This window comes from Leucoraja erinacea, chromosome 1 (genome assembly GCF_028641065.1).
Source record: "Leucoraja erinacea ecotype New England chromosome 1, Leri_hhj_1, whole genome shotgun sequence".
Lineage (NCBI taxonomy): Eukaryota > Metazoa > Chordata > Chondrichthyes > Rajiformes > Rajidae > Leucoraja > Leucoraja erinaceus.
In genome coordinates, this window is record NC_073377.1 from 9,892,464 (window position 1) to 9,920,412 (window position 27,949).

Consider the following 27,949-nt stretch of genomic DNA (forward strand, 5'->3'; position numbering starts at 1 on the left):
GAAAGGAATATGAGGTATGTGGGTAGGGGTGGTATGTTGGGGGTGTATGTCCCGGGAGGGGACATAAACTTTAAAAAGTAAAAATAAAAATAAATATATATACAAAACAAAAACCGTGCAAAAATTCTTCCGACATTCTCGGAAGCTATACGTACATTCATTAGCGGCGTGCATTAGTGTTATATACATAAATATCATTACACCAGGCACCCTTGCCACTCCTGGGGTGATATCCCATCCCTTGTTTGAGGGGCATTTCCACCACACCCTGCTCCCCATGTTAATTCAGCGGAAGGACCCTTGACCGCAGTGTTCCTCCACGGACCGTTGGCGTTGGCTACATGCGGTTGGACACCGGCGAGTCGTCGTGTCCCCCCCCTTCCTCCTTCCACCCCACCGCCATGAGAATGACAAATGTCAGCGCTGGGCTTTATTGCGGACGGAGGCTGCTGTTCCCGGAGCGCCCCGGCCGCCCAGCCTGCCTGCCTGCCTGCCTGCTTCAGCCGCCGCTGATTGGCTACAAGTTCTCCTGTTGAAACTGCTTGTAGCTTTTGCAAAGCACAAAGAACGACCTCTCGCTCACAACTTGACGTGGTTTGCTGAAAACAAACAACCCGTGGCCCTGAGGGAGAGAGGAAACAGAGAGAGAGAGGAATAGGTGCAGAGGCGTGAAACTGCATCGTTGGTTTTGTTGGGCATCGATTACTGGCCGCTCTGTTTTATTTTGGGACTCAGTCTAGACTCAGATCTCGCAATCTATCCCGCTCTTCACAGCCGCGCTGCAAAGAGAGGGAGAGAGAGGGGAGAGAGAGGGGGGGGACGCGTGGAAGTCGAAGTGAACGATCTGCCAATCGATTGAGTTCAGGTATTTAGTTTCGGAGTGATTGGGAGCGGTGTGCGGGGGCCCTTGGTGCCGCAGTTGACCAGCATTTTTCACCGGAGCGGCACAGAGGCAGCGTCCGCTGCTCACGCCGCGGAGAGTAATGGGCGCAGAGAGGGCGCTGGACTTCTGACCTTTGACTGTGTGCAATAATAATAAGGAGACCGGCGGCCGGAGTGCGTCGGACACCCTCGGGCGCTGCGTTCCTGTCCTTTCCCCAAACTTGGATCGTTTCCTTTTCACCGCGGAAGCTGGCACCGAGCGAGCGGGCATGGATTGGCTCCCGTGTTTAAAATCCGACTCGTTTGATATTCTTCTCCTGCACCGTATAAAATGGGAAGCCCAGGCGTGAAACAACACGGATTCGTTCCAGTTTACACTCCGGGGATTACAGGTAATGCCGAAGAGAAATCAGCCAGAAGCTAGTCTCCAGTTCTTAATCGCTGAGGCCGGTTAGTTAGAAATAGCTGGCGTTTCCCGAGCTGGTTTCGCGGCCCCTTGGACGTCCCCACAGCGCCCGTGGACTACTAACAAGCAGCCCACTGCAGACCTAGACACAAAATGCCGGAGTAACTCAGCGGGACATGCGGCATCTATAGAGGCTGACGTTTCGAGTCGCTCGGTATCTTTCATCCCAAAATCCATAAACAGAACTGCCCTGGCAGACCAAATGTGTAGGAAGGAACTGCAATGTTGGTTTAGACTGAAGATAGACAGAAAACTCGGGAGGAACTCAGCGGGCCAGGCAGCATCTCTGAAGAAAAGGAACAGAAGGGTCTTGACCCGAAACGTCACCTATTCCTTTTTCTCCGCATATGTTGCCTGACCCGTTGAGTCCCTGCGATATTTTGTGCGCTGGCAGACCCATTGTTTCGGCCTGCTCCTGTCCCACTGAATTCGTTTCCACACACAGACTGTTCTCCAGCTCACTGCACTTTCACCAGATACCCAGCCAGCCAGACTCCGGTTCTGTGAAGGAAGGAACATGCACTTGCGCGACTAAATTTCGAAACGTACGCCAATCCGTGCGGGGTTGTTTGCATTGGGTGCCGTTTCAGCCCCTCCCCTCGGGCTAGCTCCACTCACTGCCCGCTGTGGGTACGGACAGCCGCTCCGTGTCTGTGCTTAGCTCACATAAGTCTTCCCGGAGTGGCTGCGTTATCAGCAGTCCGCTGTATAGGGGGGAAAGGGGGGAGGGGGGAAAGCATTAGGATTGCCTGCTTGTGATCACCGCGATTAAACACTGTGAGACCGACCCCGAAGCTCTGAGACAAGAGACCGACCGTTCCCGGGACTTACAAGAAATATATGTCTCTCTCGCTATATATATATGTGTAGGTGGACGATTGTTACTCTGCGCGTTCGGCTGTTAAGAAGGAAACTTTTAACGTGCATTTTGCGCCGTTTACGAATCGCCACAACACGTGGGTGGAGTGTAGTGCCTCTGGTCATCATCTCTCCCCGCGGGAGCCCACCTTTCAGCTCACTTTGTAACATGTTTTTGGTGCAAATTTGTAACTAATGACAATCTGTAATTGCATGGTAGCCGGTGCCTTGTTTTCTATCCCGGGGGCATGAGGCAGCGTTAGCTGGGAACTGAGGTAAAGTTTCATGGAAAGTGGAGATGATATCGCACAGCGCCGACAGTAATCATTTCATTCTACTTTTTTGTTAGGAAGATATTGGGTTTATAGCTAAAGTTACAGTTAAGTCTATATTCCACCGCTCACCCCCCCACCCCTTAAAAAAAACCACCCCACAGACAGGGAAGATTATTTTTGAGGGTCCGTGATATACTGACGGAGATAAGCAATGGTCACCCCCCCCCACACACACACACAGTTTTATTGAAAGGAAAGGAACGCGACTCGCTTCGAGGAAGAGATACGCGTCCCGAAAGGCGAGTTATGAGGAGAGGCTTATTACATGACTGGGTGCAAGGTCCCTTCTTTGAAGAGCGTGTCTGTGTGGGAATTGTGCTCGCTTGCTGTGACTGATATATCTTCGCTCACAAGTGAAAGCAAAGAAAGAGAGAAAACAAAAAAAAAACCCCAAAAAAACAGTCCCCTTATTTACTTGCAGCCTGGAAAAAGAAACGAATATAAAGAAGGAAAAAACGTTGGGATTTTGTTTTGCATTGTTTTGGAGGGGAGAAGAGAATGGAATTACTTCGGCTCGCTGGCTTGATTTGGGGAGTCGCGGCGCTCACTGAAGGTGCACGGGGTGAGTAATCTGGAAGTTTTTATTTCAATAATAATACATGCATTTGAGAGATGGAAATATTTCGAGGCGAATGTGAAGGGGACCCTTCAATGTGCAAATATAAAGTTGTACTTATTTTTTTTTTAATATATCAAAGAATGGTGAAAATACTCAGCAGATCGGGCAGTGCCCGTGAGGAGAGAAAATAAAACGGGAGTTCATATTTCAAGCTAATAACCTTCCTTTAGCATAATATTTGACCTGTTCTTTCCGCACGCCGTTCCAAAGTTAACGGGGTATTTTTTAGAGGTGAAATGCGTGGATGGCCACGTCCTGTCTGAACTACACCGGTCTTTTGAATGTCTGAACTACACACCGGTCTTTTGAAGGCTTCTAAACTCTCTACCCCGAGTTTGGAGTTCCGTAGCCTGGCCTGGCCTGGCCTGGCCCTCGAATCCGGGATTTGCTCCAGAGGCCTTCGGAGGCCGGAGACTTTGTAGACGGCGTGTTAAAATAATCGGAACCTCCAGGTTGCTGAAAGCAAAGAAAACAATTGCATTCCTGGTCGGATAAAAGCGAGACTTGGCCCTCTCGTGTCATTCCTCCCTGACTTGTTCGTTCCCAGGGGGGATCGCAAACAAGCAGATCGATTGGCCTTTCAGCCCTGATCTTTGACCGGCCGTTTACTTCCCCTGAGATTGGTCGCGATTTCCCCCTCCACAATATAACACACGCGTCTCCCAAATACTCGTGTGTTCCTTCGGGAAAGTGAGAAATTAAAGGGATGATTCTTCACACCGGGGTTAATCCCGGTTGTTAATTCCCACTAGCACATCGCGGAATAAGAGTTAGTTTAACGCCGAAGAAACTCATCATATCAGAATATACTAGCTCTCTACTGAAATCCTCCCCTACGTCGCCGCACAAGGTGTATACAGGGAGTTATCACAACGTTTACAGAGGCATCGGCGCCGGAAATTGCCAGTCAAAATATGCCCTCTAACAGTTAACTCCGACAACAGCATCTCATGTTTTAGAAATTGGGCTCGGTGTTTAACTCTTGGTCAGAGGGAAGGCGGAAGCGTGGAGTCAGGTTGAATCTGAGCTTGATCGGTGTATCAGAATTATCTGCCGAGCTCAGTCCACAGAACTGCGGCGCACAATCCAGACATTCACCTAACCGTGAAGGCATTGTGCAACTCCCACCGCTCATTGTGATTAACGACATTGGCTGAAACAAATAGACATTCAAATACTCACAATCTTAAAAGGGAGGATCCAATGTTATAATTCAAATCGAATCCGCGTCAAGATACCATCTAGCTACCCTGTGCACAAATCTATCTATCTATCTATCTATCTATCTATCTATCTATCTATCTATCTATCTATCTATCTATCTATCTATCTATCTATCTATCTCCATCTATATCTATATTTGATTACTGTTGGTTGCAATTGTAACTGATTTGATGTAATTTGGATGAAGATTGCGCGTACAGTTGATTGCATCGTCTGCTCATTTCACCCGGTTTGAACATAACTGGCAGACGGATCCCTGAGTGATTCTTTAATTGAACGATATAAATTTGCAAGAAGAACTCAAGTCAATATCTGGAGACTAATTCCGCGGAGATGTTGCGATATATATATATATGTGTGTGTGTGTGTGTGTGTGTGTGTGTGTGTGTGTGTGTGTGTGTGTGTGTGTGTGTGTGTGTGTGTGTGTGTGTGTGTTTTACTGTTACAGCTATATATATATATATATATATATATGTATAAACAAGCGTTGGCGTTTACTGTGGTAATATGTTATACGTTATATGTTATATAACAATATATATATAACAATATGTTATATAATATAATATATAATTATATATATATATATATATAACATATATATAAACATTTATATATACCACAGTGAACTCCAACGCTTGTTTGAATATATGTATATATATATATATAAACAAGCATTGGAGTTTACTGTTGCTATTGGAATACATTATAACCGAGGTGGAGGTGGATAGTTGCAAGGTGAAGATGATTGATTTGAGGAGTGCAGCGTTACGGTGGCTGACGGTGGAGAAAGTCGAAGTGTGAAGTGAAGCCCGGGATTTGTTTTCGTTTATAACAATGATTCATTTCACGGAACATTAACAGGATCTCATGTCTGGTGCTTGTTAGTTACATTAAGGAGGAGAAGTGCTTTGGCAACGGCGTATTTATTGGGAAGGGATGAAGTCTAGTTCATGTAAATGCCGCTGTGCATCCTGTTATTCCGCCAATGGATATACCTGTGTATATCGGGGGTGCAGTATCTCCCGGCAAACTCGATCCAAACGATACGTAAAATTGAAAACAGAAAGGCAGAATTGTTTAAAACAGAGAGGAACATCCTTCTTTTCAATAGTACGACAGCAGCCGAGGTGAGCAGTGCCTGGCGACTTTTCCACATTGATATGTGGGAAATCAAATAGATTCCCATCTCGGATCTGGGAATGGGAGCAAGCTACTGGACGGAGTTCCGGAGTGACCTTAGACTGAGAGAATTCGGTACAGTCTTAAAAAATAATTTGTCTTTCAGCCAAAGGCGGGAGGTGGGGGAGCAGGTGAATGGAAGAGATAGCTACCCTTTGGGTAACACGGTGGCTTCCTATAATATTGTATACATTCATGATATATAAGGAAAGTAAGAGTTCCACGAGGAATATTTGTTCGGCTGGGGGAGAAGGAAGCTGATCTTGCAGAGAACGACGGCACCCAAACCAAGGACGGGACGCGGTGCCATAGTAAATGATGGGCCGCATGGCCTATTGTTCTGACCCTGGTCTCTTGTGTAGGTGGCGCTGTGGCTCAGTCCACGGCTCGCTTCATAGTTATCCACTTTGTGCAAATAGATGTCCACAGGTGTTTGGCGCCTGATCGAGTTACTTTGCGAAATGTTGTGACCATTAACCTTTTAATTGCTTCGCTGCTAAATATGTTTTTTAAAGGAAAAGGGGGAGGAGGCACTGAGAGGGCAAGTGTGGCTGTCCAAAAAAAATAAATAACGTATGTCGCTAGAGGTTTGAGCAACCGAATGCTCCTTGATCTGTGCAGGAAGGAACTGCAGATGCTGGTTTAAACGGTGGACACGAAGTCTGATGTTCACGGCGTGACACAAGTCCAGGGTTTTGCTTGGAGCGCTGGTGGCAATTAATAGCGCTCAGGGTGAAAGCGAAAGATCACTGCGCTCACTGGCGGGGCTACACATTAGCTGAGATGCAGTTGCTACCCAGCAGGTGAAGACACGTATTTGTTTATCTTGACAAATTTTGATGGATGGCGAGCCGCCGAGATCGAGGCGGGATATACACACTCTTTACCGACAGGCCCAGCCATACACAGAGAGCCCCCCCAGACCCTCAAACGCCACCCCCCCCCCCCCCCCCCCCCCCCCCCCCCCCCCCCCCCCCCCCCCAGGCTCCCACCCACATCACTTGGCCTTTGGGCCGTTGTGTATGCAGTTCCTGATATAACTGGATATAGCCTTTGAAACATTTGCCAGCCAAAGCTCCTCTGTTGCACACGAGTAAAACCATCTCAATCTTTAAGGAAACAATAAGATAGTCATAAAATGAATAGGTGACGTTTCGGGTCGAGACCCTTCTTGGCGGAGCAATGTTAACTTCTGGTTGAGCGCGCTGAACGCCGCTTTCCACGCCATTCGGTCACATTTAGCGGTAGAGTTGCTGCCTTACAACGCCAGAGACCCAGGTTCGATCCTGAATACGGGCGCTGTGTGCACGGAGTTTGTATGTTCGCCCTGTGACCGCGTGGTTTTTCTCCGGGTGATCCGGTTTCCTCCCACACCCCAAAGACGTAATGTTTGTTGGTTAATTGTTTTGGTACAGTCTTCCGAGGAAAACTCAGAGCCAGGCAACATTTCTGGAGGTGATGGAATAGTTGGACAATTGGCTGAAGAACCAAACCTTCTCTATACCTCCACAGCTGCTGCCTGACCCGCAGAGTTCCTCCAGTTATTTTATTTTTTTGCTCCAGATTTCTGGAGTCTCTTGTGCAGATCCCAAAGTTACGGTTGGCTTCCTGATGTAATGACAGCCAATCAAATAGCTTGCCAATATTATGACTTGAAATCACGACCCTATATTACAGATACTGAACCATCCCACCAACAACTGGAGAGCAGTCCTGGGACTGGGACTTACCCAACGTTTAAGAAACAGTTAGACTGGTGCATGGGTAGGACAGGTTTGGAGGGCTATGGACCAAGCGCAGGCAAGTGGGACTGGTGTAGCTGGGACATGTTGGCCGGTGTGAGCAAGTTGGGCCAATGGGTCTGTTTCCACATTGTATCACTCTATGACTCTATGATTCTATCTCAGTACATGTGACAATAAACTAATCTAACTGATATAGTTATGTAGGGAAGGAACTGCAGATGCCAGCTTACACCAAAGATAGACAAAAAAATGCTGTCCTAACTCAGCGGGACAGGCAGCATCTCTGGAGAGAAGGAAAGGGTGATGTTTTAGGTCATGAAGAAAGGTCTCTACCTGAAACGTCAGCCATTCCTTCTCTCCAGAGATGCCTGTCCCGCTCAGTTACTCCAGCATTTTGTAACTAAGATAGTTAGTGGACGTACAATGGCAACAGCACTGCCCACGACTGTAAGGAATGTTAGAGTTGTGGTTGTAGCCCAGTCCTTCAAACCAATTACCCCAAACCAATTATTCAAAAAAATAGAAGGATGTGAACCAGAGGCAGGGAAATTGGACTAACTTAGATGGGGCATCTTGGTCTGCAAGTTTGGGTCAAACTTGGTCGTCTAAGTTTGGAATTGGGCCAAAGGGCCTGTTTCCGCACTGTTTGACTATGACTCAGAACCTATCGGTTCTATACCCTATCAGTCTGAAGAAGGGTCACCTATCCATGTTAGCCTGGGATGCTGCTTGACTCGCTGAGTTACTCCAGCACATTTTGTCCCTTTGGTTCTGCTGTCCACTTGGCTTTCACCTATTTTAATAATTTCACTGAAGATAGACACAAACTATCACAAAATTTCACAAAGATGGATACAGCACTTAGACCGCCAGGGGTCTTCTGCGAGGATCCTGTTTGTTGATTTTAGCTCTGCATTCAACACCATTGTGCCAGAGCTACTACACTCCAAACTTTCTGAGTTGACTGTGCCTGAACCCCTTTGACCAACTTCCTGACAGACAGGAAGCAGCATATGAGGCTGGGAAAGCACATCTCGAACCCACAAACACTCAGCATAGGAGCACCGCAAGGCTGCGTACTCTCTCCTCTCCTCTACTCTCTCTATACCAACAACTGCACCTCCACCGACACTTCTGTCAAGCTTCTCAAGTTTGCGGACGACACAGCCCTGAATGGACTGATCCAGGATGGGGAGGAATCTGCCTACAGAGAGGAAGAATCACAGCTGGCGTCCTGGTGCTGTAGCAACAACCTAGAGCTCAATGCTCTTAAGACTGTGGAATTGATTGTAGACTTTAGGAGAGCTCCCCCTCCCCTCACCCCACTCACTATCAACAACACCACAGTCACATGTGTGGAGTCTTTTAAGTTCCTGGGAACCATCATCTCCAAGGACCTTAAGTGGGGGGCTACCATCGACTCCACAGTCAAAAAGGCACAACAGAGGATGTACTTCCTGCAGTAGCTGAGGAAGCACAATCTGTCACAGGCAATGATGGTCCAATTCTACACGGCCATCGTAGAGTCTGTTCTCACCTTCTCCATCATGGTCTGGTTTGGCTCAGCCACCAAGCACGACATCTGGAGGCTGCAGCGAATCGTCCGATCAGCTGAGAAGGTTATTAAAAAAACATAGAAACATAGAAATTAGGTGCAGAAGTAGAGGCCATTCAGCCCTTCGAACCTGCACCGCCATTCAATATGATCATGGCTGATCATCAAACTCAGTATCCCGTACCTGCCTTCTCTCCATACCCTCTGATCCCCTTGGCCACAAGGGCCACATCTAACTCCCTCTTAAATATAGCCAATGAACTGGCCTCAACTACCCTCTGTGGCAGAGAGTTCCAGAGATTCACCACTTTCTGTGTGAAAAAAAACCGAAACATCCAAACAATAGATTTTCCCTCCCTCAACAATTTATTGGCTGCAACCTTCCCTCCATTGACGAACTGTACACTGCAAGGGCCAGGAAGCGAGCGGGCAAGATCATCTATGACCCCTCTCACTCTGGCCACAAACTCTTTGAATCACTTCCCTCTGGAAGGCGACTTCGGACTGTCAAAGCTGCCACAGCCAGACATAAAAACAGTTTTTATCCACGAGTAGTTGCTCTACTCAACAGCCAAAAATCTGTAGCCTCCCTTTGATCTGGTATTTTGTTGATTCACATGCTTGATCATTAATGTATTATTATTATTAATGTTTAGTGTTTTCTGAGTCATTCGCAACTGTCACTGTATGTCATGGTGTTACTTGTGGGCGGAGCACCAAAGCAAATTCCTTGTATGTGAATACTTGGCCAATAAACTTACTTACTTGAAGGTACACAAAAATGCTGGAGAAACTCAGCGGGTGCAGCAGCATCTATGGAGCGAAGGAAATAGGCAACGTTTCGGGCCGAAACGTTGCCTATTTCCTTCGCTCCATAGGTGCTGCTGAACCCGTTGAGTTTCTCCAGCATTTTTGTGTACCTTCGATTTTCCAGCATCTGCAGTTCCTTCTTAAAAATGTACTTACTTACTTACTTACTTACTTACTTACTTACTTACTTACTTACTTAGAAACATAGAAACATAGAAATTAGGTGCAGGAGTAGGCCATTCGGCCCTTCGAGCCTGCACCGCCATTCAATATGATCATGGCTGATCATCCAACTCAGTATCCCGTACCTGCCTTCTCTCCATACCCTCTGATCCCCTTGGCCACAAGGGCCACATCTAACTCCCTCTTAAATATAGCCAATGAACTGGCCTCAACTACCCTCTGTGGCAGAGAGTTCCAGAGATTCACCACTCTCTGTGTGAAAAAAGTTCTCCTCATCTCGGTTTTAAAGGATTTCCCCCTTATCCTTAAGCTGTGACCCCTTGTCCTGGACTTCCCCAACATCGGGAACAATCTTCCTGCATCTAGCCTGTCCAACCCTTAAGAATTTTGTAAGTTTCTATAAGATCCCCTCTCAATCTCCTAAATTCTAGAGAGTATAAACCAAGTCTATCCAGTCTTTCTTCATAAGACAGTCCTGACATCCCAGGAATCAGTCTTACTTACTTACTTACTTACTTACTTACTTACTTACTTACTTACTTACTTACTTACTTACTTACTTACTTACTTACTTACTTACTGTCGGAGTAACTCAGCAGGACGGGCAGCATCTCTGGAGAGAAGGAACGGGTGACGTATGGTGTTGGGACCTATCTGAAGAAGGCCACGACCAGAAACGTCACCCACCCCTTCTCTCCAGAGATGCTGCCTATCCCACTGAGTTTTACTCCAGCATTTTGTGTCTACCGTGTAAACCAGTATCTACAGTGGCTTCTTACACATTAACCATTTCACAGTCAGTGTGTCCTCAGCAACCGAAACATCCAAACAATAGATTTTCCCTCCCTCAACTATTTGCTTTCCTAACCGCTCTTTCCTCCCTTTGTCTTTCTACGTCCCTAATGACGCTCTTGTGATCCAGCTTTCGGACATATATATATCCCTTTATAGCTCAGAGTCAAACATTGTTTGCAAATGTTCGCGTGAAGTGCCCGGGGGATTGTTTTTTACTGCATTCCAGGTGCTCGGAGGTGTTGCTTTGTGTGGAAACGCGTGCTAGGATGTTGTTGTGACTGAGAGACTCGGGATTTTGTGAGCAGGAAAGAGTTTCAGATGCTGGTTTACATCGAAGGTAGACACACAAGAAAGCTGGAGTAACTCAGCGGGTCAGGCAGCATCTTTCTGGAGAGAATGGATAGGTGACATTTCAGGTCGGGGACCTTTCTTCGAGACCCGAAACGTACTGTTTATACTCAAGTTTATTACCGCCACTGGCTGCAGAGATGTACATCATTTACTGGTACACAAAAATGCTGGAGAAACTCAGCGGGTGCAGCGGCATCTATGGAGCAAAGGAAATAGGCAACGTTTCGAGTCGAAACCCTTCTTCAGACTGATTTACTGTTCAGAGAGAGATAGATAGATAGATAGAGAGAAAGAGAGAAAGATAGAGAGATAGGGGGGGGGGGGGGGGGGGGGGGGGGGGAGGAGGTGTAGGAAGGCACTTGTTAGCACCCTCTGAGACAACAGGCATAATTTCCAGGAGTCTGGCTCCGTTTAAACAGAACAATAACGTGATTAGAGAAAGCAACGCCATCCATTCAAAGGGACAAAAGGCAATCGGTTTTAAAACATTTTTACAGCCTCGCTTTGTGCACGGCTTGCTCCTCGGCCACGGATGTGGCTGCAGGAAATTATTATTGCAGCTTTATTCCAACGATTTCTCGAGGAAGTAGATAAGATTTAATGAACTGGATCCGATTCCAGGATTTCCCTGTGCAACGTATCTGGTCACGGCGCTCAGTTCGCAGATGTGCTCGACATGATGTGGTCGCACACACGTGGGTGAAATTGGCCATCCGTTTTCTTCATTTTCCCTGGCCCCCGACCTATTTGCCAACCGGTGGGTGGAAACATAGGAAATAGGTGCAGGAGGAGGCCATTTGGCCCTTCGAGCCAGTACCGCTATTCATTGTGATCATGGCTGATCATCTACAATCAATACCCCATGCCTGCCTTCTCTCCATACCCCTTGACTCCACTAGCCCCTAGAGCTCTATCCAACTCTCTTTTAAATTCATCCAGTGATTTGGCCTCCACTGCCCTCTGTGGCACGGAATTCCACAAATTCACAACTCTCTGGGTGAAAAAGTTTTTTCTCATCTCAGTTAAAAATGGCCTCCCCTTTATTCTTAGACTGTGGCACCTGGTTCTGGACTCGCCCAACATTGGGAACATTTTTCCTGCATCTAGCTTGTCCTGTCCTTTTATAATTGTATATGTTTCTAGAAGATTCCCTCTCATCCTTCTAAAAGCCTAGTATTTTCAATCTCTCCTCATATGACAGCCCGGCCATCCCAGGGATCAATCTCGTGAACCTACGCTGCACTGCCTCAATAGCAAGGATGCCCTTCCTCAAATTAGGAGACCAAAACTGCACACAATACTCCAGATGTGGTCTCACCAGGGCCCTGTACAACTGCAGAAGAACCTCTTTACTCCTGTACTGAAATCCTCTTGTTATGAAGGCCAACATGCCATTAGATTTCTTCACTGCCTGCTGTATCTGCATGCCAACTATCAGTGACTGGTGTACACGGACACCCAAGTCTCATTGCACTTCCCTTTTCCCTAATCTGACACCATTGAGATCCTTGTTCTTGCTGCCAAAGTGGATAACCTCACATTTATACTGCACCTGCCATGCATCTGCCCACTCACTCAACCTGTCCAAGTCGCCCTGCAACCTCCTAGCATCCTCTTCGCAGTTCACACTGTCACCCAGCTTTGTGTCATCTTCAAATTTGCTAGTGTTACTTTTAATCCCATCATCTAAATCATTAATATATATTGTAAATAGTTGCGGCCCCAGCACCGAGTCTTGCGGCACTCCACTCACCACTACCTGCCATTCTGACAGGAACCCGCTCACTCCTACTCTTTGGTTCCTGTCTGCCAACCAATGCTCTATCCATGTCAATACCCTACCCACAATACCATGTGCTCTAATTTTGCCCACTAATCTGTGGGGGACTGTATCAAAGGCTTTCTGAAAGTCCAGATACACTACATCCACTGGGTCTCCTTTATCCATTTTACTTGTCACATCCTCAAAAAATTCCAGAAGATTAGTCGAGCAGGATTTCCTCTTCATAAATCCATGCTGACTTGGACCAATCCTTTTACTGCTACCTGAATGTGCCATTATTACTTCTTTAATAATTGACTCCAGCACCTTCCCCACCACCGATGTCAGGCTAACTGGTCTATAATTCCCCATTTTCTCTCTCGCTCCTTTCTTGAAATGTAGGATAACATTATCTACCCTCCAATCCACAGGAACTGCTCCTGACTCTATAGAACATTGGAAAATGATCACCAATGCATCCACTATTTCTAAAGCCACCTCCTTGAGTACCCTGGGATGAAGACCATCAGGCCCTGGAGCTTTATCAGCCTTCAGTCCCATCAGTCTATCCAATACTATTTCTCGCCTAATGCAAATTTCTTTCAGTTCCTCTGTCTCCCTAGATCCTCTGTCCTCTTGTGCATCTGGGAGATTATTTGTGCCTTCCTTAGTGAAGACAGAACCAAAGTACCTGTTCAACTCTTCTGCCATTTCCTTGTTCCCCATAATAAATTCACCTGTTTTTGCTTTCAAGGGACCCACATTTGTCTTTACTAATCTTTTTCTCTTAACATACCTAAAGAAGCTTTTACTGTCCTTCTTTATATTTCTGGCGAGCCTACCCTCATACTTCATCTTTTCAGCCCGTATTGCCGGTTTTGTTACCTTCTGTTGTTGTTTGAAAGCGCCCCAATCCTCTGGCTTCCGGCTACTCTTTGCTGTGTTATACACTTTTTCTTTTAGTTTTATTCCATCCCTAACACCCCTTGTCAGCCACAGTTGCCTCTTACTCCCCTTAGAATCTTTCTTCCTCTTTGGAATGAAAGAAATGATCCTGCGTCTTCTGGATTATGCCCAGAAATCCCTGCCATTGCTGTTCCACCATCATTCCTGCTAGGATCCTTTTCCAGTCAGCCTTGGCCAGTTCCTCTCTCATGCCTCCATAGTCCCCTTTGTTCAGTTGCACCACTGCTACTTCCGATTTAACATTCTCCCTCTCAAATTGCAGATTAAAACGTACCATATTATGGTCACTACCTCCTTGCGGTTCCTTTATCTTGAATTCCTTTATTAAATCTGGTTCAGTAGACAACACTAAAACCAGAATTGCCGTCTCTCTGGTGGGCTCCAGTACAAGCTGCTCTAAGAATCCATCTTGGAGGCATTCTACAAACACCCTTTCTTGGGGTCCAGAACCAACCTGATTTTCCCAGTCTACCTGTATATTGAAATCTCCCATAACCACAGTGGCATAACCTTTGTTACATGCCAGTTTTAACTGCTGCTGCAACTTGCACCATATATCCAGGCTACTGTTTGGGGGCCTGTAGATAAAGACACCATTAGTGCCTTCTTACCTTTACATTCCTCAATTCTATTCACAGTGACTCTACATCATCAGTCCCTATGTCACCCCTCACTAGGGACTGAATTTCATCCCTCACCAACAGAGCTACCACCTGCCTGTCCTTTTTATTGGACATAAATGGAGGGCATGATGGTAAGGGGGTGGGTGTTTCTTAAGACCACACACACTCACTGATTTATTTACACATACACCCATACAGTCTAGTGATCTCTCTCTCTTTCTCACTCTCTCTCTCTCTCTCTCTCTCTCTCACACACACCCAGTCCCTCGATCACTTACTCCCACACATACAGACTCTCGACCACTCTTTCTCTCTCTCTCACGCACACACACTCACACAGTCCCTCAACCACTCTCCCTCTCACACACACAGTCTCTCGATCACTCTCTTTCACTCCCTTGCTCCCCCTCCCTCTCTCGGTGCTGCAATCCCCCTCCCTCTCTCTCTATCCCGCGATCTCTCCTTCCCTGTCCTGCGATCTCTCTCTCCCTCTCTCTCTCTGTCCCGCGATCACACTCTCTCCCTCTCTCTCTCACTCTCACAGGGTCCCTCGATCAACCGAAACATCGCCCGGCCATTCTTTCCACGGATGCTGCCTGACCTGCTGGGTTCCTCCGGCACTCTTGTGTTTTGCACACGTCCAGCATCTGCAGTTTCTTGTGTCACCCACAGTCACAGACACGTGCACACACACGCACATGCACACACACACACACGCACACACACACACACGCGCACACACACGCACATGCACACACACACACACTCCAAGTTCCAGAACTAGGGGTCACTGTTAAACAAATATGGGGCTGATCAGTTAAGACCAAGATGAGGCGATATTTTCTCTTGAAGTCTGAAGAAAGTGTGTTCAATTTTCACGGAGTAAATTTCAATACCATCAGTGTGTGGGATGATGCGCCCACATTTACAGATGAAACTCAAATTTTAAACGCTTGTTATTTGAAGGTTTAGGGTCTCACGTTAGATTCTTCAAAGAGTTAACAGTGGTACAAGGCGTTGGTGAGGGGACTTTGGGAGTATTGTGTTTAGTTATGTTCACCCTGCTACAGGAAACATGTTCCCGATGTTGGGGGAGTCCAGAACCAGGGGCCACAGTTTAAGAAGAAGGGGTTGGCCATTTAGAACGGAGATGAGGAAAAACTTTTTCACACAGAGAGTTATGAATCTGTGGAATTCTCTGCCTCAGAAGGCAGTGGAGTCCAATTCTCTGGATGGTTTCAAGAGAGAGTTAGATAGAGCTCTTAAAGATAGCGGAGTCAGGGGATATGGTGAGGAGGCAGGAACGGGGTACTGAATGTGGATGACCAGCCATGATCACAATGAATGGCGGTGCTGGCTCGAAGGGTGAATGCACCTATTGTCTATTGTCTATTGTATAGAGGTGTATAACATCATGGGAGGAATAGCGTGTGTAAATACACAGAGTCTTTTACCTAAAGTAGGGCAATCATGAACCAGGGGTCATTGGCTTAAGGTGAGAAGGGAATGATTTATTGGGAACCTGAGGGGCAACTTTTTCCACATGGAGGGTGGTGAGTATATGGAACGTGCTGCCAAAGGAGGTAGTTGGGGCAGGTACTATAACAACATTTAAAAGACATTGGGACAGGAATAGGAAATGTTTAAAAGAATATGGGCCAAATGCAGGCAGGTGGGACCAGTGTAGATGGGACTTACATGAGCATGATCATGGATGATCAGCCATGATCATATTGAATGGCGGTGCAGGCTCGAAGGGCCGAATGGCCTACTCCTGCACCTAATTTCTATATTTCTATTTCTATGTTTCAAATAGGGCCGATGGGCCTGTTTCAGTGCTGTGTGACTATTTGATCAACTAAATCCTCACCAATTTGTATTATCGTTATTCTGCTCCTAGCCAGCGGAGGATTTATTTTAAAACTGCAATCTTGTCTACAAAGAACATATATGACAAGTTGAAATCTGACGACAAACTGAATAATTGCAAAGTCATATTTAGCTCTGACACTCTGCAAAGCCCAAATAGAGCTCGACTAGGGCGGTGAATTTGTGGAATTCACAGCCACAGAAGGCTGTGGAGGCCGTCAATGGATATTTTTAAAGCAGAGCTAGATAGATTCTTGATTAGTTCGTGTGTCAGAGGGAGAAGGCAGGAGAATGGGGTGGAGTAGACTTGATGGGCCAGATGGCCTAATTCTATTCCTATTGCTTATGACCCTATAACCGTATGACTATAACTGGCTTCATTCGTAAAACAATGTTGGTCGAAAATAATCTTCCATTGATCGAATTTACACAGCAACTGTATGAGCACAAAGGATGCTGCAAACACATGGTACATGTTGTTGAAGGAACTCAGTGGGTCAGGCAGCATCTGCAGAGGGAATGGACAGGGAATTCCATAAATTCACAACTCTTTTTTTTGCTCAAGTCCTCAGCGTCTGCAGTTCCTTGCACCTCTATGCTACATTTTATAGGAAATGACAGGATGGACAGACGATTTCCGGCAGCCTGCTGCAAATGTCACCGTTCACACGAGCAGTGTCGAGGGGAACCGTTTGTGTAGAAACACGATACCAATTCCAGTGACTTAACGGAAGGGCACAAATTCCGGGAAACTCTGCGAATATCCATAGGAAAAGTATAGCACGGGTTCGTGAATCCAAACATCTGACAGGGATTGCACACATCTCGATAAGGACAAGCTTAAGGTTATGGGCGAAGGCAGGAGAATGGGGTTGAGAGGGAAAGAGAGATCAGCCATGATTGAATGTCGGAGTAGACTTGATGGGCCGAATGGCTTAATCCTGCTCTGAGAACTTAGAAACTTATGAAAACCCAATGCAGCTTTTTTTACAGGCAGCAAATGCCATCCCAGTTAATTCTTTGAAATATCACATCGGACATATCTTGTTTTGGACGTTCCTTCCCCCGTGGCTTCGCTTCATTCACGATCCCACTCACTGCAACGTTTTGTCTTCAGCTGCAAGGCCGAAAATGGCACGGATCAAAGGCATGTGATGAGAGAAGGGAAGGCTCTGCGTGTTAGCAGGGGCGCACAGCTGGATGTTGTTAATGCGGCTGATATTCTGATCACTTGACGGGAACAGTGAGTGGCGTGGATAATTAGAGCACTGCCCTTTCATCTCGGCAGTCCCGGTATAATTCCAGCCTGTTGGGCAACTGGGAGTCTCCCTCCCCCCCCCCCCCCCCCCCCCCCCACCCCCCCCCCCCCCCCCCCCCCCACCCCCTCACCACCCCCCCCCCCCTCTCTCTCTCTCTCTCCCCTCTCTCTCTTTCTCCCTCCCTCCGCATTTCTCATCCCTCAACAGCTGTTTAAGTGTAATGCGATGAGGGCACAGCTTCAACCCTGTTCCCAAGGCCGTAACACTATACCCCTGCTACTTTGGTGCCATTTGGAGAATCTCACGGGTGATGTGAGCCGGGCTAATGCAGGAGTTCCAGCCGCACACAGAGACGCACGCCTGCACCAACATCTCTCCCATACACTCGCTGATTCTCTGGGGAGGAGCGAGGTGCTTCCATATTATGTATAAGAAGGAACTGCAAATGCTGGTTTAAACCGAAGATAGACACAAAAATCTGGAGTAACTCAGCGGGACAGGCAGCATCTCTAGAGAGAAGGAATGGGTGATCGAGATACCATATTAAGAGGGAGTTAGATGTGGCCCTTGTGGCTAAGGGGATCAGGGGGTATGGAGAGAAGGCAGGTACGGGATACTGAGTTGGATGATCAGCCATGATCATATTGAATGGCGGTGCAGGCTCGAAGGGCCGAATGGCCTACTCCTGCACCTAATTTCTATGTTTTCTATGTTTCTATTATATACCATCTTATATACCATATTTTCCTGAACCTTTCGCTTTACCTCTGTGTGCACATGATCCATATCCGTCCATCCCTGCTCATCCACATCCCTACCCATTAAATGCCACTACCCATGTACCTGTCTATTAAATGTCACTATTGCATCTATCCTGGCAGCCTGTTCCAGGCACTCAACACTCTCTGCATGAAAAAAAAATCCCCCCGCACATCTCCTTTAAACTTTGCCCCTCTCACTTAAAGCTATGCCCTCCAGTGAAGTGGGAAGATCTCCGCCTGTTCCATGTTTGAAAACTACGCTGGGATCTCTCTAACTTCCACCTGACAGAGCAGACACAGCCAGAGCGTAATGTCCCAACAGCGCTGGGAATGTGTGTGTGTGTATTTTTTAACCATTCTGGATCTCAGTGTGAGCTTGAGGGGAAGAGGTCAGGTCGGGCGTTTGGGTCAGTCCAGCCCTCAGCCAAGTGTTTGTGAACTAACAGGTCACAAGCCCGTGGCAAGGACCAGCGGCCAGCCGTCCCAGTAACACGCTGCCCATCACCAGCTGTTCCCTCTGTCACTTTACAAATGAGACGTTGAAACGCAACCTCAGACTCCTGGACTGGTTTTCTATTTTCCATTCGTTCTACCTGTCAATTAATGTCCAAACATGTGCATTTTACGATGAGGAATGTGTAACTAAACTGACAGTTATATTCAGCAGTTTCAGCTGACGCCAGAAAGGCATGTCTTCAGGAAAGTGTATTTACTGAACTGAAGTTAGTGCAGACTTTAAAAAAAAAGTCTGATTTCAGACTCTGTGACTCTGTTTAATCCATCTCACTCTGAAGCCATTCCTCTTGGCTGTTTCACAAATTGGAGGACAGATGGACACCTTTATCCCTACAGCTGTTTCAATATTGACTGACAGAGAACACAAAACGGTATTATTGCTAATCCCTCCGTTGAGTGGATTACACACAGGGTACGTGTTAGGGAGTGGGGACTTCACAGTAACGAAAAGATTCATTGACCTCACAATTAACCACTGAAGATAGACACAAAATGCTGGAGTAACTCAGGGGGTCAGGCAGCATCCCTGGAGAGAAGGAATGGGCGACGTTTCAGGTCGAGGCCCTTCTTCAGACTGATGTCAGGGGAGTGGGAGATAAATAGATAAGGAAGTGTAAGGTGCGAGAACAGGACAAAGGGGATGATGATCAAGGAACGTGTAGAATCGATCATTCTTAGCTGGGAGAAGGGAACAACAAAGCAAACAGAGATAAAATGTAGTCGGAGACAGTAAGACTGGGCGGAGAACTGGGAAACGGAGGGATGGAGAGAGAGAGGGAAGGCAAGGGTTACTTGAAGTTAGAGGTCAATGTTCATACCACTGGGGTGTGAGCTGCCCAAGTGAAATATGAGGTGCTGTTCCTTCAATTTGCTCTGGGCCTCACTCTGACAGTGGAGGAGTCCCTGGACAGAAAGGTCAGTGTGGGAATGGGAGGAGGAATTAAAATGATTTGCAACCGGGGGATCAACACCAGCATCTTTAGAGATCCAGCTTTTTGTGTCTATCTTCGATTTAAACCAGCATCTGCAGTTCCTTCCTACACAATTAACATGTACAGCATTGTGGTTCATTGTGCATCAACTCTTACTTCCGAATCAGTAGTCAAATCCAGTTTATTTTATTGCCACGTGTACCGAGGTACAGTGAAAAGCTTTAGTTGTGTGCTAACTGGTCAGCATAGAGACAATACATGATTAGAAACAAGCCGTCCGTCCACAGTGTAGAAATACATGATAAGGGAATCAAATTTTAAACTTTGCCACTCCCACTTAAAGCTATGCCCTCCAGTGAAACATAGAAACATAGAAAATAGGTGCAGGAGTGGGCCATTCGGCCCTTTGAGCCTGCACCACCATTCAATATGATCATGGCTGGTGGGAAGATCTCCCCTGCTCCATGTTCGAATATTACGCGGGGATCTCTCTAACTTCCACCGCAGAGCAGACACAGCGAGAGTGTAATGTCCCAACAGCGCTGGGAATGTGTGTGTGTATTTTTTAACCATTCTGGTTACATTTAGTGCAAGATAAAGCCAGCAAGTTCTGATCAGGGATAGTTTGAGGTTCACCGAATTCCCAGCAAGTTGAGCACAAACGTCTCTGCTGATGCTGTAGTGTGCAATGGTCAAGAGCGCCTCTCTTCAGAGAGATGTTAACCTGACCTCCCTGATGGTTGTAAACGATTCTTTTCTGAGGAACTGTCACGTATTCTGATCCATCAGCAATATGGGAAGATGATTATTGGTCATTTTGCTCTTTGTAGAAGTGTACTGTGATGAACCACTCAGGTCAGCACGCTGCCCCTTCTGCAACCAGGTCTGTGGACCCCACCTTATCCTATTGTCTATTTTCATGTGCAAAAGCTGTAACGCCACCTCATTACAACTAGTGGAGGACTTAGGAAGTATAACTACTGTTACAGCAGCAACCAATAAGGACCAAATGAACCTATTTTGATATGTTTGGATCAATGCTTAGTTTTTAGTTTAGAGATACAGCGTAGAAACAGGCCCAGAAGAACAGGTAGAAAACTGCACCGACCAGCGATACACACACTAGGGACAATTTGTACTTTTATACATTTATACCAAGCCAATTAACCTACAACCTGGATGTCTTTGGAGTGTGGGAGGAAACTGAAAATCTATTCAATGAAAAGTATAGAGGAAACTGTGGAAGGACTGGACCACCTCGACCTCTACCTATTTATACCTGTCCCACTGTGGACCCCCTGCACAGTACAGGTGTCAGAGGTTACGGGGAGAAGGCAGGAAAATGGGGTTAGGAGAGTTAGATCAGTTGAGAGTTGAATGGTGGCTGAATGGCCTCATTCTAATCCTATTCCTTATGACCGTATGACCCTTCCACAGCACAGTCTGGGAATCTCTCCTTGTCCCTTCAGTCTCCTCAGAACCCACCGCACTGGATCGGAAGCAAGTCATCCTTAATCATCATGGGACCACCGCTGAAGATTATTTAGTCTGTTTGCAATATTTTCATAAACCATTCACATTAATGTCAACAAATACAGCCAAAGTACTGAGAGGGACATCTTTACAGTTTACAGTTTAGTTTATTGTCACGTGCACTGAGATATAGGGAAAACTTTTATTGCGTGCTTCCCCTGTTTATAGGACTTTGGTTGCATTTGGAGTATTACATGCAGTTCTGGTTGCCCCCGTTCCAAATAGGATGTGGAGGCTTTGGAAAGGGTGCCGAGCTGGTTTTTACCAGAATGATGCTTGGATTAGGGAGAAGTAGCTAAAGAGAGAGGTTGGACAGACTTGGATTGTTTTCTTTGGTCTACCGAAGGTTGTGGGGAGACCTGGTAGAAGTATATAAAGCTATGAGTAACATAGATAGGGTAGACAATCTGAACCTTTTACCCTGAATGGGAATATAAAATACTGGAGGGCATATCTTTAAGGTGGGGGGCAAAGTTTAAAGGAGATGTTTGGGACAAGTTTTTACACAGAGGATAGATACATTAGTGACATTGAAAAGACTTTTGTAAAGGTGCATAGATATGTAAGGAATGTTGGGACATGGTTATGTGCAGGTAGATAAATGATGGTCTTGGCATCATGGTCAGAAAATACATTGTGGGCCGAAGGACCTGCACTTGTGCTGTACTGTTTTATGTTCCTTATAACTCACAGGTCTACAATTCAGGCATGTTGATTTAATATGAAAACTGTGTGGTATTTCCCTTGAGGGGATTTTTTTGTCAAATTTACATTGTACAAAACCACTTCAAATAGAAGTGGTTATGTGTGCGTTGGCAGATTCTGCTCTGGATTGAGGCCTGTTTACATTGCAATGTGGATTACCGACCATTAGCATTAGTGGGCAACTGTGCAAGGGCAAGATTGGCCATGTTGTCTGACTTAAGGTGACAGAGCAGCAGAGCAGAGGTGTTGAACTGGTTAAACACCAATTCAATGGTTCTTTATTGTCACGTGTCATTGTTTTGTGTTTTACACCGGCAATTTGTAGTTATACGTTCAGTTCCTCTAACCTGCTTCATCACTTGGCATCATTGCTGATTCTTCACATTTAGTTTAGTTTAGTTTAGAGATGCAATATGGAAACAGGCCCTTCGGCCCACCAAGTCCAGGCCGACCATCGATCACCTGTTCACACTGGTTCTATGTTATCCCGCTTTCTCATACTTAAGGGCCTGTCCCACGAGCATGCGACTCCATGCGGCAAACGCGACATAACGTGGTCGCATGAGCCGTACGGCCTCGCGGGGCCGGTCCCACTTCGATCGCTGGTGCCGTGTGGAGTTGTGCGGAGCTGGTCCCGAGATCGCGCGGGGCTCCGAAAAGTTGACCGTGTTCAAAAAATCGCGCGGCAGTGGCCTGCCGGCCCGCAGCCGCCTCGACGCCGTACACACCGCCTCGACGGACGTGCGTAGCGTCTCGAAGCCGTACGTCACTCGCGAACTTCTCGCGGACTTCGCTCGAACTTCACGCCACTCACTCGACCTCTGCGCGGCGTGGCCCCCGCTTCCGGTTTGGTTGCGCTTGCCGCATGCAGGTCGCATGCTCGTGGGACAGGCCCTGTACGGAGATCACTCGACCTCCACGCGGCCCCCGCTTCCGGTTTGGTTGCGCTTGCCGCATGCAGGTCGCATGCTCGTGGGACAGGCCCTTTACACATTGGGGGTAATTGACAACAGCCGATTAACCTACAAACGTCTGCGTCTTTGGGACGTGGGAAGAAAACCAGAGCACCCGCTCACAAAGCCACAACTCCATCTTCCCGTATAAGCTACATATTCTTTGCATCCACTCCCTACACTTCCTACAAATTGGGGGGCAATTTACAGAGGCTAAGTAACATACAGACCCGCACATCTTTGAGATGCGGGAGGAAACGGAAGCACCCGGGGGAAACATGCAGAACGTGCAAACTCCACACAGGCAGCACCTGAGACCAGGGTTGAACCTGGATATTTGGCGCTGTGCCGCAGTATCTCTACCAGCTACCATTGTTGAACCCTTTAATTCCTTTAATTAAATAAAACCCCGTGTTCTCATTCTCAAACTTAACAACTGTTTATTCATAATCCTCTGGAATAGAAAATCTAAAGATCCATCATCCACTGAGTGAAAATAATTGTTCTTGGTCTCAGCTGTTCTCTTATTCGGAGGCGACCTGCCCCTAGTCCACACTCACTAACTTAAAAACAATTGGGCTGTACTGGACTTTATCTTGCATTAAACATGATTCCCTTTATCAGTGGTGAATCTGTGGAAGTCTCTGCCACAGAAGGTAGTTGAGGCCAGTTCATTGGCTATATTTAAGAGGGAGTTAGATGTGGCTCTTGTGGCTAAAAGTATCAGGGGGTATGGAGAGAAGACAGGATACTGAGTTGGATGATCAGCCATGATCATATTGAATGGCGTTGCAGGCTCGAAGGGCCGAATGGCCTACTCCTGCACCTATTTTCTATGTTTCTATACATCTGAACACCGTGGACGACTCGATTGTAATCATTTATTGTCTTTCTACTGACTGGATAGCACGCAACAAAAAGCTTTTCACTGTACCTCAGTACACGTAACAATAAATTAAACTAAACTAACCTCAACACCTGTCTGCCTACATTGAACCACCTGAAATACCACTGAGTTACTTAAGGGCTTTTACTCTTCAAAGCTGTATTTAATCTACTTCTGGATCACTGTATGGGAGCAAGCTTCAACATCTAAATGTAATCAATGGCTAATTAAAATATAAACCTTTCTGAATCTTTATTCTTTGCAGTTTTGTCTTCCTCAACATTAGGAATGCACTCTGGTGGCGATCACCAGCAAGGACCTAGACATTCAGGACTTGGTGGAGCTGGCCAGCGTCGTATCTTTGTTACTACAACCTACAACGTGCCATGCTCGCACTCCAGCCTTGAGAGTAGTGCCTCCCTGGATATCAATCAGTGTACCTCGATACATAGAAACATAGAAACATAGAAATTAGGTGCAGGAGTAGGCCATTCGGCCCTTCGAGCCTGCACCGCCATTCAATATGATCATGGCTGATCATCCAACTCAGTATCCCGTACCTGCCCTCTCTCCATACCCCCTGATTCCCTTAGCCACAAGGGCCACATCTAACTCCCTCTTAAATATAGCCAATGAACTGGCCTCAACTACCCTCTGTGGCAGAGAGTTCCAGAGATTCACATGTGACAACAAACTGAACTAAACTAAACTAAACTAAAACAAAACTAATCTAAACCAAACTAAACTCTCCTCGCCCGGCCATCTTTGTGTCCCGGGGCGCCTCCTGCAACCTATGTTGAAAGCGCTGGAGGCAATACCCCAGTTCACCCTTCTATCAGCTGTAGTTAGTATTCAAGTATAGTCTTTCCGCTGAGTGAATAGCACGCAAAGTTTTTTTTCACTACACCTTGGTACACATGACAATAATAACCTAACCTAACAACCTAAACTATATTAAACTACTGAAGGGAGCACAGAGAAGGTTCACCAGACTGATTCCTGGGATGCCAGGACATTCATATGAAGAAAGACTGGATAGACTTGGCTTGTACTCGCTAGAATTTAGAAGATTGAGGGGGGATCTTATAGAAACTTGCAAAATTCTTAAGGGTTTGGACAGGCTAGATGCAGGAAGATTGTTCCCGATGTTGGGGAAGTCCAGAACAAGGGGTCACAGTTTGAGGATAAAGGGGGAATCCTTTAGGACCAGAGGGTATGGAGAGAAGACAGGTGCAGGATACTGAGTTGGATGATCAGCCATGATCATATGGAATGGCGGTGCAGGCTCGAAGGGCCGAATGGCCTACTCCTGCACCTATTTTCTATGTTTCTATGTTTCTAAACTAAACTAAACTAAACTAAACAAGCTCTCAGCATTCACACTGTCAAGCCCTCTTCGAGTCCTTAATGTTTCAATGAAATCGCTGCTTGTTCTACTGAACTCCAGTGGATTTAAGCTTATCCTACTCAATGTGTAGGAAAGAACTGCAGATGCTGGTTTACTGTAAACCGAAGATAGACACAAAATGCTGGAGCAACTCAGCGTAATAAGCAGCATCAGTCTGAAGAAGGGCCTCGAGACTCTTCTTCAGACTGATGCTGCCTGTCTCGCTGAGTTACTCCTGCATTTTGTGTCTATCTTATCCTACTCAATCTCCTTTCTTCGAAAACCACCTTCATTCCAAGAATCAACCCGGAACCGACCCAGGAAGTAGTGTTGGCAGGGCAGGGAACCAATTGAGATTTAGTAATGAGGAATGAGTCCATTATAGTTAGTAACCAAGGCTGCCTGATTGCCAGGAATAGATGTGTTTCTCATCGAGATCTAACCTGTTGATAAATCAACTGTTAATTGAATGAACTAATTTTGTCACTTTGATTCCTAAGTATGTTTTGAATACATTTGAGGCATTTGGCTGCAAAAAGTAAACAGAGCAAAAGATGCTTGAATGAATTTATTTCAATATATAAATATTGAACTATATTTAAATAAACTACTCATGACCACATATCATTACAGCCACACATTTTGCTGTGTGGCATTTGGGAATGGCTTGCTTTTCTGTGTGCACGCCGCACTTTATTTTTATAGGTAATTTCCTTCATTTTCCTGGGCATGAATGATGTAGAATGATCCAAGTTTATATCATAGGCCTTTGGTTGGAAATTGGCTCAGGGCATTTTTTCTACCATAACGAGGAGGTTGCTTTGTCTCCTGTATATTGGTGAGACCAAGTGCAGACTGGGCCAGCGTTTCGCTGAACACTTGCGCTCGGTACATCAGGCCTACTGGATCTCCCATTTTAACTCCCCTTCCCATTCCCACACTGATCTTTCTGTCCTGGGCCTCCCCCATTGCCAGAGTGTGGCCACATGCAAACGGGAGGAACTGCACTTTATGTTATGCTTGGGTAGCCTATAACCTAATGTAGGAAGTGTTAGTGTGTGCCTTCAGACCACTGGGCGGCACAGACCCGGTGGGCTGAAGGGGCTTTTCCCGTGCTGTATCTCTAAACTAAACTATCCATACAACACCAATGAGGCAAACGATGGTTTTTAAAGAAGCTAAGGACTGGCCTGCCAACTCTCACGCATTGAGCGTGAGAATCACGCATTTGGCCAAATTCTCACGCTCTCACGCTGATCACAAATTTCTCACGCTCTGTCTGTTGTGATCAACGAAAATTTCAAAACTCATATCAATGATATTAACATCAAATTCTCCAATTTTAGTAGCCTCCAACTAAACTCACCCCCAAAACCCTCCCACCTTCCCCCCTCCCCCCGCATCCTTTTCTTCCTCCCATCTCCCTCTTCTCCCCTGTGCCCACCTGGACTCCCATCTGTTTCTCCCCACCCTCCTCCCCTCCTGCTACTTTCCTCCCGCCAGTTCCCAATTCCCAACTCCTCAATCCTGTCTCACCCTTGCTTTTATTTCTGTCGTTTGTATCAATCATCTGCATATCAAAACACCACCTTGCCTGCATCCACCTATTTCTTGCCAAGCTTTGTCCTGCCTCTCCCCTCTTTTAGCTTTCTTTTCTCCTCTCTAAAATCAGTCTGAAGAAGGGTCTCGACATGAATCGTCACCTATCCATGTTCTCCAGAGATCCTGCCTGACCCACTGAGTTATTTGCTGCATGATGGCGCAACGGTAGAGTTAGCGCCTTACAGCACCAGAGACCCAGGTTCAATCCTGACTATGCCTTCAGTCTGTACTGAGTTTGTACATTCTCTCCGTGACCTGTGTGGGTTTTCTCCGGGAGCTCTGGTTTTCTCCCACACTCCAAAGAAGTACAAGTTTGAGGGTTAGGTGACTTGGTAAAAAATGCTAAATTGTCCCTAGTTTGTGTAGGAAGTGTTAGTGTGTGCCTTCAGCCCACTGGTTGGCACGGACTCGGTGGGCTGAAATGCCTTTTTCCGTGCTGTATCTCTAAACTAAACTATCCATACACCCAATGAGGCAAACTATGGTTTTTAAAGAAGCTAAGGAGAGGGCTGCCAACTCTCACGCATTGAGCATGAGAATCACGCATTTGGCCAAATTCTCATCTCTCACGCTGATCACAAATTTCTCACGCTCTGTCCATTGTGATCAACGAAAATTTCAAAACTCATATCAACTGCATGGGCCGCGGGTGTTGGAGAGCCGGGGCTGAGGGAGGGATGGAAGCAGAAGCAGCGTCGGGGACAGATGCGGACGGGGAGCCGGGACTGACGAGTGTTTTCCGGGCTGGCGAATGTTTACCGGGCTGGCGAGTGCTTGCCGGGCTAGCGAGTCGATCGCTGCAGCTCCGGCCATGGAGCAGCCTCAGTGCACAAGTCCCGGGCCGTCGGAGGCGTCGGAAGTGTTGCGCCGCTGCCGTGAGAGTCTCAGTGCCGAATCGCCCAGGTGACCGGCATGGATCAGACAAGGATAATGTGTAGGAAGGAAGTGCAGATGCAGGTTTACATCGAAGATAGACACAAAATGCTGGAGGAACTCAATGGGCCAGGCAGCGTCTGGAATGGTGACTTTTCGGGTCAAGACCCTTCTTCTGACTGAAGATGGATCTCGACCCGAAACTTCAAACAGTCCTTCTGGTGTTGTATGGATCTAACGGTCCATGACATTCGGGGTCAGTTCCCAACCTGCCTTCTGGTCCCTTGTCATGGTCAGATATTTAATTATTGTCTGAT

General features: G+C 46.6%; 1 protein-coding gene across 1 annotated transcript in view; it reads left to right on the top strand.

Moving 5' to 3' along the window:
* Positions 1 to 430: 430 nt before the first annotated feature.
* LOC129706666 (fibroblast growth factor receptor-like 1) overlaps positions 431 to 27,949 on the top strand; it is a 350,488-nt gene continuing 322,969 nt past the window's right edge. Inside the window, 2 exon segments of the mRNA XM_055651091.1 lie at positions 431 to 1,274; positions 2,963 to 3,103. Of these exon segments, the coding sequence (XP_055507066.1) occupies positions 3,040 to 3,103 (64 nt within the window). The 5' untranslated portion in view covers positions 431 to 1,274; positions 2,963 to 3,039.